The sequence below is a fragment of the Chenopodium album genome, chromosome 2, assembly GCF_948465745.1.
Source record: "Chenopodium album chromosome 2, dcCheAlbu1.1, whole genome shotgun sequence".
In the NCBI taxonomy this organism is placed as follows: Eukaryota; Viridiplantae; Streptophyta; class Magnoliopsida; order Caryophyllales; family Amaranthaceae; genus Chenopodium; species Chenopodium album.
This window is the reverse complement of record NC_137835.1, coordinates 8288411-8301084: the sequence shown is the minus strand read 5'-3', so window position 1 is coordinate 8301084 and position 12674 is coordinate 8288411. Positions and strand designations below refer to the sequence as shown.

Here is a 12674-nt window from a genome sequence, read left to right as displayed (position 1 = left end):
CCACATATTTTCACATGACACATGTCATCACAAGTCACTCATTATCCCATATGCCACATGTCACCTCCCTTAATTTTTTTGTTCAAGTCTTTATGCATTCTATAACTTGGAAATTCTAGAAAGAAAATGAAGTGTTTCATTTCCACCATAATTTGTACATATTAAATAAAATATAGTATGAATTATAATCAAAATTGTCTTTTCATCTCCTACACTTAAATTATAACTTAAACTAATACGTCATTTCATATTCCACAATCTTCATGTATATATACTTAATCCTTCATCTTCTTTCAAAATTCTACTCTAACCATTTTTTTTAAGTTTTAGCAATGAAACAATTACTTTGTATACTATATAAAAAGTTTCAATTTATGAAAAGTATACCTTTATTTGAAAATAATTTATCCGAGTAACAACCCGTGCATCGAACGGGTCAAAAGGCTAGTTTGCATTGGTTGCTGATGAGAATTTTGTGGTACATTAATTATTTTATGCTTTCTCTTTAATTAATAATCTCATCACTCGCATAATCTCATAAGTACCAAGCACAAGATATAAAAAATTGGGCGTAATACTTATTTTACAAGCCGTCACGCAATATATATGCAAAATTCTCCACAATACACTACTTTTCAACATTCCACCAACATGAAGATCCACTTTAAGTGATTGGAGTTATATAATTATAGAAACATTTTTAAACCTTATGCGTATACTCTTGAAATTTTCTAATACTAGCATCTTATATTAATTTGTATATATAATCAGTATAAAAACTCATATTATAAAGGAATGATTTTACTTAAAGTATAGTCCAATATAATGATTTTAAATTAAGTATTTATATTAGTTACTGTCTTACATAGTAAATTAATCCAAAAAAAAAAAATGAAATTGGCATCTACATTAGATAGGAGAATTATTTCACTCACGTATGGTTATCTATGCTCATCAAATTATATTAACTAGCCTTGGGTCAGTCCAATGCATGGAATTGTAGAAAGTTAATCGGGTTACAAACTTATAATTAATTTATTTTCAATTACTCGTAGTATATTTTCTTAAACTAACAAGCGTTAACATGCAACTAACGGCTATTGTACTTGGCGTAAAGTTGGCGTCCAAAATCCAAGTTAACGGAGTTGTGGTGAAATGTCGATTTGCTTAAACTAAGGGACACGTTTTTGCATGTTATTTACAATTCATGCCATCAGATTAACGAATTTCGCAAATTTATTTGAGGCATGAACTTGTATTTGCCGTATTTTCTTATGAGAAAAAGTAAAGAATTAGGGAGAGGAAAGTTGAACATTGATCAAAACAACGAGATATATTCATTAAAACTATTGAATATGGAGAATACGATTAAAACATCTTTCAGATCAATACATAGATTAAATCAACAATAAAACTATACATTAAAAAAAATAAAGAAGGAGATGACACTTGGGCCCCGTTCTTTAAAGCTGCTTTGCTCTGCTCTGCTCTGCTGAAATCTGCTCTGCTCTGCTTCAATCTGCTCTGCTCTACTTAAAATTAATACTTAATATTAAATTATTATAATAATAATTAATATTTAATAATAATTAATATTTAATAATAATAATAAATAATTAATATTTAATATTTAATAATAAATAATTAATATTTATTAATAATAAATAATTAATATTTAATTATAATAATACTTAATACTTAATAATAATAATAACAATAATTAATTATTGATATTTAATAAAAAATAAAAAATAAAAAATAATAATTAATTATTAATATTTAATAATAATAATAATATTAAATTATTAATAATTATTAATAACAATAATAATAATAATAACAATAATAATTAATATTTAATAATAATAATAATAGTAATTATACTAATAGTAATAATAATACTTATAACTAATAATATTAATTATAATAACAATAATTGATTTTTATAATAGCAATTTATATTAAGATAATAACTAATATTTAAAGATAATACTAATTATTAATTTTTAGTAATAATAAAAATTAAATAATATTTAATAATAATTATAATTAATATAATAATAATTAATATTTAACTTTAAAAATTTATTGATTTTAATAATAATGCGATAATATTAGTAGTAGTAGTAGTAGTAGTAGTAATAATAATAATAATAATAATAATAATAATAATAATAATAATAATAATAATAATAATAATAATAAATAATAATAATAATAAATAATAATAATAATAATTAATATTTAAGAATAATAATAATTAATATTTAATAATAATAATAATAATAATAATAATAATAATAATAATAATAATAGTAATAATAATAATAATAATGATAATAATAATAATAATAATAATAAAAAAATCTGCTCTGCTCTGTTCGGCTCGGCTGAAATCTGCTCTGCTTTTGCTTTGCTTTGCTCTGCTGAAATTTACTCTGCTCTGCCCAGAAGCTCAAAAAAACAGGGCTGGTGCATTACTGCTCAGGCACTCATGGTTTGAGTTTTATATAAGTTTAAGATTCTAATTTTATATAAGTTTATAGTTTTACTGAATTGAAATTAATTTTACTTAATATGAATTTTTGTTAAGCGAAGAAAAAAAAAGACTTTATAAAAGAGTATTATATTTTTCAAGTAAAATAGAATTTTGAAGGAGACTTCACCTATTAATCCGAGCAATTATAGTCCAACAAGTAAATAATAAATTAGTGGAGCAACTGAAAACGCCTTTTTTTTTTTTAATAATTAACTTTTTTGACGAGAACAAATATTGTCTAATTAGACTTCTTAGTGGAGTAGTGGAGAAATTACACAAGTTTTAGTAAAAAGTGCTTTCTGACTATGAAATACATGAGTAATAAAAAGAGTATTCCGTATAGGAGATTTTTTATTTTTATTTTTATTTTTTATTATTATCATTTTTTAACAGAGGTATATATGATTTTAACTTCAACCAAAAATGGTCTGACTTGAAAGTAAGTGCAACTAATACATACGTACATATAACATATTACTTCATCTTGATAGGCTAGCTAATTAACAATAGATTTGAATGACCTCTAATCCTCTATGATTTATTTTCAGCATAACTTCATCAAAGGTGGAAACAATGAAAAAATTGTTTAGAAGATATTTGTAATTGGTGTAGAGATAGTATTCTCTAGGGGTGGAGGCATGAAGCATGCTGCATGCATATCATGATGCATCTAATAACCCTATTTATTTCATTCTCAATCCTTTCAATACTTGACTTTTGACCTAGTTTTAGTAATAAAATACTTCTCTAGTTCTTTATAGTACCTTGGCATCACATGATTATTTATTACATTTGTCAAAGCGTAAAACCAACGACTAATATATTTGATTATCTATAAATAAAAATTATAAAGAATCGATATATTGAAAGTACACAAAAAAAAAAAAAAAAAAATAAAAAAATAAAAAAATTCCCACCTAGCTATAAACTAAAAAAGGTAGTTAAATTAGAGGATGAGCATAATAGTCAAACCATGTCAACTACTTATAATGAGAGAAAGAAGTATAACTAATTTGTGATCTCAGTTAAGATTTTTATTATTACATCAACTTGTTACGATTTATAAAAAAAATAATAAATAATAAATAAATGACGATATTAATTAAATCAAACAATATTTTTAATGATAATGAGTCAAACCTTTAATGAAAGTCATACAAGATCAAATCAAATTAGAAATCAAAATAAATGGAAGCAGAATTTTAAAAATTCATATTAAAACATGCACTTTCAATTATTGAAATATAAAGTCTTACAAAACATGTGAAGAAGAAACAAAGTTGACAACCGAATATCTTGCTTTTTTCCCCCACAAACAATATCCAAGAGAAACATTTTAAAATGGAAAATCCAGGAAAAATAATTCTGTGTGTTTTGAATCACTTAACTTTACCCAAAACCTCCTACTTTTGCTTAATTCAAAATGTATTTTATTAATTACTATCAACGTTTATTCACATAAATTGGACCGCCACCCATCCCATTATCATTTTATTTAGTACTATTTGTTACAATTATCAAATTTGTTTCAAATAAGTAAGAAAGTGGCTTATTATGATATTTCTACATCATTCTCTTTTAATCTGTCACAATTAGTCAAAAGATAAGTTTTCTTTAATCATCAATTTAGGTAAAGGTATGTTTCGCTGTAAGCATATTAGATCCACCAATTTAAGATTTTTAGAATTGACAAACTTTACACTAATAACAACTAAAGTGATTTAAGTGATGATATGAGTCATCTCAAAAATTTGACACACTAATTTAACCAATCACTAAAAGTTTTCTATAATTTTAATGCAAGTATGTGCAACATAATACTTCTTTGAATGCGTTACTAATAGTGATCAACAAATAAATTTTGCATTACATTGTTGTTTATTATTAATTGTATGATATGAGATATATGTCACTATGAGGTTGAAGGTAAGTTATACTTGCTACTCATGAAATGATAAAGTGTCGATTAGTCGATATATACATTATTGTGGAAGAAGTCATGAGAAATGAATTCATGATATTGATAGGGAATTAGCTAGAGATCCATTTATTCATCCCCTTTAAGTTAGTCCCTTAATTGTACGTCAAGCAAAATCGTGAAAATGATAAATAAAGATGTGGGATTCCTGGATCGTCATGCTAGCTAGTAACAAAATTGTCTCGAAACTGAATTATTCAAAAATTAGAAAGCTTTCATAGCTAAATATATATATTTCTCGTATGATAGTTAGGCCCTGATTTTTTGTGTTACTGGGCAAAGTAGAGCAGAATAGATTTCAATAGAGTAAAGCAGGGCTTTCAACACACTGTAGAGCCGAGTTTCCAACACATTGCAGAGCAGATCGAGCAGCTCAAAGGAACAAAGTAGTACTGTAGCATATTACGTTGCTAACTTTTATCAACCTTGTCATAAAAGAATTATCCCACTACGAAAAGCATTAATCAAAACTTGCATGGTGCACACACTACCCATTATAACCTTTTTTCTTTTTTTTTTTTTTTTTTTTTTTTTTGGAAACCACCCATATATAAGTAATATAACGTAGTTACAATTAATTACATGGTGGAGAGATTTATCATAATTATCCATTTCTTATTCTTAAAATAAAGATGTAAAGTACCTCATCCAAACTATAAAAGGAACTGTGTGTCAACTTTTAATACATCGATTAATTCAGCATTATATTACTTATTTTTACTTCCAATTTACTCTAAACTAATTAATGCGCACTCATCAATACAGGCTAGATTTTCAAAAGTTATACCACTTTTTACATTTTACTTTATATATACATAATAAGAATCATTTGCTTACAATTTACATCATTTTTCCATGTATTCTTCCAGCAAAGCAACATCAAATTAAAAACCCAACAACAATAACATTACAAAAAGGTCAATGCCTATGACAAGCGTGAAATTCTCAACGTTAGTGTGCATATGCAATGACAGTAGGAGTGATCTTTTATCCCCGAGAGTTCAAAACCCTTCAATGCCCAAGTATCCGAAAGGAGTTTCGACGTCGATGAGAGGAAATATGGAAGAAGGGTGTAAGAGTAGTGAATGGAAAGCTTTGTTTAGAGTGATGGGAATGACATGCTCAGCTTGTGCTGCTTCTGTTGAGAAGGCTATTAAACGACTTCCGGGGATTAAAGAGGCTATTGTTGATGTTTTAAATAATAAAGCTCAAGTCATTTTTTATCCCAACTTTGTTAATGTAAGTTCTTTTTGCCTTATCTTTCTTTTTTGCTATTCCCTCTGTTTTATAATAAAAGTGTTTTTTTTAATGGTTGATTAATCACATTGTTTTCTTACCATGGAGTAAACTAAAACATTATTATATAGAACTTTGTTAGATTTTTTCCAATTCATTGTTTCACATTCTATATATAATTAAAAATCGGATTTTATATACAATATAATTTTTTCAATGCGTACTTGAAAATTTAAATGATAAAAATATGACTTGCTTGTATGTATATATATATATATATATATATATATATATATATATATATATATATATATATATATATATATATATATATATATATATATATATATATATATATATGTGCAAAAACAAATGCTATGTTTCTTGTGAAAAATTAGAGTAATTTAAGCAATGTTTTTTGTTTAAGATATCAATATATGAAGTTAGTTAGTTTAAAAGTTTTGTTTTTAATTCTTGACTTTAAATGTGGTTGTTTAATCCCATTGCTTGATTTTTTAAAAATATAATATGAAAATTAGCTTTTCTCCAATGATTTGTAAAGGGGGAAAGATCATTCTACAATTCTCTAATTTTACAAAAATCACTCCGTTAGTGGGAAACAAGCTTTACATAATGGGTGGTCAACTTTAATTTGTTTATTAAAAATTTCTTAATAATAATAATAAGATATATAGGTCTGATCTTAAAATAAGCTTTACGTGCAATAGTTTTTCTCTTAATGTATTGCTAATAATAACTGCTATAATTAAGTTTATTTATAATACGAGTACTTTATAGCTTAAAGGAGGTGATAGCTAGCCAACCTTATCAAGCAAGAATGTAAAAATTGTTATGAACTTATGAAGTATTTAGCTCTCCTCTTTAATTTCTATATTTAATACATGCATTATGTCATACCATACTACTTATATAAAATAAAATATACGTAGTGTATTACCAATATGTCCGCTCCCTAGTGATATTTATTACGGGAAACTAAAATAAAATCTAAATAAAATTTTAGTGTATAGCAACAAAAAAGATAAAGACATTGATAACTACTGACTAGAGAGTGACAAATACTAGTATATTGAATTAAAAAAAAAAAGGTTTGTTAGTTGAAGGTACTCCATCTATGATCTATTCAATATACTACGTATTACCAAATTAGGGCATCAAACTATGTTACCAACTTACCACTTCATTCCAAGAATCACACACAATCTATCTACCATATATACCATTCCCACTAACCAGCACTATGAATCCACCATTGGACACATCTTGGGCACCTTCACTAGAACCATCTGGACCCGCAGCCTTAGCCACTAGTCCCCCACTAGCATTGTTTTTGATCTTTTGGGAGTACTCAAAAGGTGCAAATGGCATGTTATTCCAAGCAACGCCCCTTATACTCCCTCCGTCCTTTTATTTTTGCCCCATTCATTGCTATTTCTTGGGTCAAAATTTCATGAATTACTGTGAATTTATAAAAGATAATATAGTCATGCATGAGTGATTTTGCTAGATTCTTCTCATTGTATATTTTATTAATATCACATTTTTTATAATTTTTACGTGTATGAAAATAATCTCTTCGTTTTTTTTTACTTGCATCACTTGGGTTTGCACAAAGTTTAAGGAGAGTAATATAATATTGTAAGTAGATAAATAAATTATAATAGTAAAAGTAAAATGGGGACCATGAAAGAGAAGGTATGTGAGAGATGATATATATTTTTAGTATATAAGTGGGACCATGGAAGAGAGAGAAATGATATAATAATTTGAATAAGATTTAAAGTAAGAGAAAAAAAATGATAAAATATAATATAAAGTTACCAAATATAGAAGTGATGCATAAAAAAAACACCCTTAAATAGAAAGTGATGCAAATAAAAAATGAAGAGAATAAAGATATAGACGTTTTAAGGGTCTGTTCATTTCAGCTTAATTTCAGTTCAGTTCAGCTCCAATCAATTCCGTTCAGCTGTAATCAGTTCAGTTCAGCTCAGTAAATGTAAACATGCCCTAAGACGCATCTTGAAGACCGTGCACAGTTAAATGGAGCAAAGAAATAGGAAGTGAGGGAGTAATATTGTACTCCCATTATTTCTTTTTATTTTGTCCATTTGGAATGTTGACATGATTCATTAAATGAGATAATCTTCTAAAATACACCCAATATATAAAATATAACATATTCATATTATGTTTTATTTATTGCCTCAACAATTCAACATATACTTTAATTTTCAATTTTCATAGTATTTAATTGTTATATTCTTTTTTTTATTAATATGCAACTAAAGATTTCTATTGTCAAAATTGTATTGGCAAACATGTGCTGTTAATAGGAAGAACACATCTAGAAATAGAGGGAGTAATACTTTATAGCCATTAAGGCGTTAACAATGAAGTATAACCTATAAAAAGTCCTCCATATGTAATCTATGACTTTAAGCTGCCTGCTTTTTAAAATTTGTGTACGATTAAAGAAAAGGCTAAAAAATCTAAGTAGTTTACTTAGAAATTTGGATGCATAATTTTATATTGAGAGAACACAGTACCTGTAATGCCAATTGCATTATTCATTTATATATTTATAAGTGTTAATGACTACTTATCAAACTTATGTATGCTTAAAGAAATTTTTTGCAATAAAATTTCAGATTCTTTCATCTTTTCTGACCAATAAAAAGTGTCATCAATGTTTTATAGGAAGAACGAATCCTTGAAGCCATTGTGGATGCTGGCTTCGAGGCTGAACTGATTGCTGATGTTATAAACGATGAAAGCAATCAAGTATGCCGGTTAAGGATTAGAGGAATGACATGCACTTCTTGTGCAAATGCCATCGAAACTAGTCTCCTAGGAGTTCACGGTGTTAAAAAGGCACAAGTTGCATTAGCTACTGAAGAAGCAGAAATTCATTATGATCCGAAGCTTGTTAGTTACAATGAGCTACTAGAAGCTGTAGAAGATAGCGGGTTTGAGGCTGTTCTTATTGCTACAGGAGAAGATAGATGCAAGGTGCATCTAAAGGTTGATGGGATAAAAACAGAACACTCTTGGAGAATGATTGAGAATTCACTTCAAGCACTCCCCGATGTTCAAAATATAGACATTGATCTAAAACTTCAGAAAATTTCTGTTTCTTACAAGTCTGACAATACAGGACCAAGAGACTTTATTGAAGTGATCGAGTCAGCTAGCTCAGGGCATCTCAAGGCGATGATATATCCTGAAGAAAATGGAAAAAATTCACATAAACAGGAAGAAATTAAGCAGTATTACAGATCATTGATGTGGAGTTTAATCTTTATGATACCAGTGTTTCTGACATCTATGGTATTCATGTATATTCCGGGTGTTGGAGAAGTATTTGACACCAAAGTTTTGAAGATGCTAACTGTTGGTGAGGTAATAAGGTGGGTATTAGCAACCCCTATACAGTTCATTATAGGCCGGAGATTTTATATTGGTTCTTACAATGCATTGAGGCATGGTTCTGCTAATATGGATGTTTTGATTGCGTTGGGAACAAATGCAGCGTACTTCTACTCGGTGTACACTGTGGTTAGAGCTGCTACATCAGAAAAGTTTGACGGAACAGATTTTTTTGAGACAAGTTCTATGCTTATTACCTTTGTACTTCTAGGGAAGTATCTAGAGATATTGGCGAAGGGAAAGACATCTGCAGCAATTGCCAAGCTAATGGACTTGGCCCCTGAGAGGGCGACATTGTTAACTCTTGATGCAGATGGAAAGATCCTGAAAGAGAAAGAAGTTGACAGCAGATTGATACAAAAGAATGATGTGCTTAAAGTCATTCCTGGGGAAAAGATAGCCTGTGACGGTTTTGTAGTTTGGGGGCAAAGCTATGTCAATGAAAGCATGATAACAGGAGAATCACGACCAGTACCTAAGAAGGTGAGTGATCTGGTAATAGGAGGGACAGTAAATCAAAATGGGGCCTTACATATTAAGGCAACACACGTTGGATCAGAAAGCGCACTTTCTCAAATTGTACGACTGGTTGAATCAGCACAGATGAACAAAGCACCTGTGCAGAAGCTCGCTGATCATATTTCTAGATATTTTGTACCATTGGTTAGTAACTTAGCAAGCATATATAGATTCCTTACAAGCTTGAACTATATTAAGATAATTCTAAATTGTTTATTACTTACTGCTTTGATCCCCCAGGTTATCCTATTTGCAATTTCAACTTGGCTTGGATGGTTTTTAGCTGGAAAATTCCACAGTTACCCCGAATCATGGATACCACCATCAATGGACAGTTTTGAGCTTGCGCTACAATTTGGCATATCTGTCATGGTCATAGCCTGCCCGTGTGCTCTGGGTTTAGCGACACCAACTGCAGTTATGGTTGGTACTGGGATTGGTGCTTCTCAAGGTGTACTGATCAAAGGAGGCCAAGCTCTCGAAACTGCTCACAAGGTATGTTGTACTTTTTGTGTCTTGGATTCAATAAGCTTAAAATGGATGGACTATAGTTTAAGGAGACACCCTGGCAGCTATTAATACACTCCAACATTCTAATAAACTTTTGTAGGTTAATTGTATTGTGTTTGATAAGACTGGGACTCTTACAGAGGGCAAGCCAGTAGTTGTCAGCACGCGACTTCTGAGACAAATGGTGCTGCAGGACTTCTATAAGCTGGTTGCTGCTGTAGAGGTAGTTCATTTTTCTGCAAACTTGCTGATTCTCAAAATTTCAAAGATACCTATTTTTCTGTTGACAAACCCCAATGTTCTGCTCTATACTTCTGATAGTCCTTTGATGTTAGACTTATTTCAGAACAGATGCAGAGTGTTTTAGTCATTGTTTCTAGAATTGGCTGAGTTATAAAGATGAATGTTCTAGCTCAATACTTGTAATTCTCAAATCACGCTTCCTTTTTCTTGACATAATATTAGGGAATGATTTCCAGGTCAATAGTGAGCACCCATTAGCAAAAGCCATCGTCGAGTATGCCAAGAAGTTTAGTAAAGACAAAGAACACCAAACTTGGGCAGAAGCAAGGGAATTCATGGCCATTAGTGGTCATGGTGTCAAGGCCATAGTCAACGATAAGGAGATTCTTATCGGAAATAAGAGCTTGATGTTAAACCAAGGAATCAACATCCCAGCAGAGGCTGAGAAATTGCTTTCAGAAGCCGAAGGTAAGGCAGAAACAGGCATTCTGGTATCCATTAGTCATGAAGTTGCAGGAGTAATAGCAATTTCTGATCCTCTGAAGCCGAGTGCACCTGAAGTCATATCTATTCTTAAGTCCATGAACGTTGAGAGCATTATGGTGACTGGTGACAACAAGGGGACAGCCAACTCCATTGCCGGACAAGTTGGAATTGAGACCGTGATTGCTGAAGCTAAACCTGAGCAAAAAGCAGAGAAAATAAAGGAATTACAGGTCAGATTTTGGTTACTCTTCTTTAGAAGCATTACCTTGAGAAATTAATCCTTTGATATTTGTGATATAATACTTGTTAAATTGAAGTTATGGACACATATATGTAACTCCTCACCTCACTGATGAAGTGATAATAAACACAGGCAGAAGGTTATGTAGTTGCAATGGTTGGAGACGGTATAAATGATTCACCAGCATTAGTAGCTGCTGATGTCGGAATGGCAATCGGTGCTGGAACAGACATAGCCATAGAAGCAGCAGATATTGTTCTGATGAGGAGCAACTTAGAGGATGTCATAACTGCCATCGACCTCTCAAGGAAAACTTTCTCTAGGATAAGATGGAATTATATATGGGCTTTGGGTTACAATATACTTGGTATCCCAATTGCTGCAGGAGCTTTGTTCCCCTCATTGAGATTTCGTTTACCACCATGGATTGCAGGAGCGGCTATGGCTGCTTCATCGGTCAGCGTTGTTTGTTGGTCACTCTTGCTGAAGAATTACAAAAAACCAAAGATATTGGACACCCTTCAAGTTAAGGAAATAAGGGTAGAGTGAAAACGCCTACTTAGCTAGTACATGATAAGATGAGCAATCGTGTTAGCTACAATAATTTTGTACATATGTACTGGTAAGCTATCAATAAGCTCAAGGTCTGCTTATACTTGGCTAAATCATGAAATTGTAAATAGGTTCGTAAAGTGGCAAGAAAAGTGCTCCAATTATTTCCCTTCCATGTTGTACACGAAAACATTTGTTCAAGGACCAACTCAACCAAAGTGTTAAGCTGATGGTTGAGGCCCAAGAATATATTTTATACTCTATCAACGTTGGTTTAGATCGAAAAACAAACTCTGAACCTTATGGGCGGGAGGGGAGGCTGGAGCAGCAAACAATAAGCTCAATCTGTTGTAGGATCAGGTCAATTTCTTTATAAATCACATAGTAGTATATGTTTACTCTATGCTAGTGTATAAATTTCTCTTGGCATTTGTTGGTGAGTAATTCAAAATGTAAGAAACATAATGTATAGTTATATCTGTCAGCAGCAAACACGCATATTTTTTTTTTTTTTTGAAAATGAGTACTAATAAAGAAATACATAAAAAGAAAGCAACCAACAACTACACTACACAAACCCAAAAAGACACTTGCGAGCAAACTTTATTCGAGCCAAGTTGGAGTACTTGAAGTCCACACTAGGCCCACGACCACGCTTTGCACCCACACGAACCACTTGACATCCTGCATGTGATATAGGTCGACCCATCAAAGAACTAATTTTCCTAAAACGAGGGTGATAAATAGATTGACGACGATGAAGTGGTTGCCCCGAGGCACTGAAATGCAAAGTGGAGAACTGATAACTTGGAACACAAACTTTTCCCACAAACTCCTGCGAATTCATCTCTCCCATCTGACTATCAGAATCAGAAAAGGTAGTCATGCACTCCGAATTGTTGTGCATCACAGGAGCACCT

General features: G+C 30.7%; 1 protein-coding gene across 1 annotated transcript; it reads left to right on the top strand.

Moving 5' to 3' along the window:
* Nucleotides 1-5436: 5436 nt before the first annotated feature.
* On the top strand, nucleotides 5437-12461 carry LOC145582139 (putative copper-transporting ATPase HMA5). The gene is made up of 6 exons (XM_081639161.1): nucleotides 5437-5756; nucleotides 8475-9866; nucleotides 9963-10217; nucleotides 10333-10455; nucleotides 10712-11191; nucleotides 11335-12461. The coding sequence occupies exons 1-6, from the start codon at nucleotides 5439-5441 to the stop codon at nucleotides 11749-11751; spliced, it is 2985 nt and encodes a 994-aa protein (XP_081495287.1). The 5' UTR covers nucleotides 5437-5438; the 3' UTR covers nucleotides 11752-12461.
* Nucleotides 12462-12674: the final 213 nt, after the last annotated feature.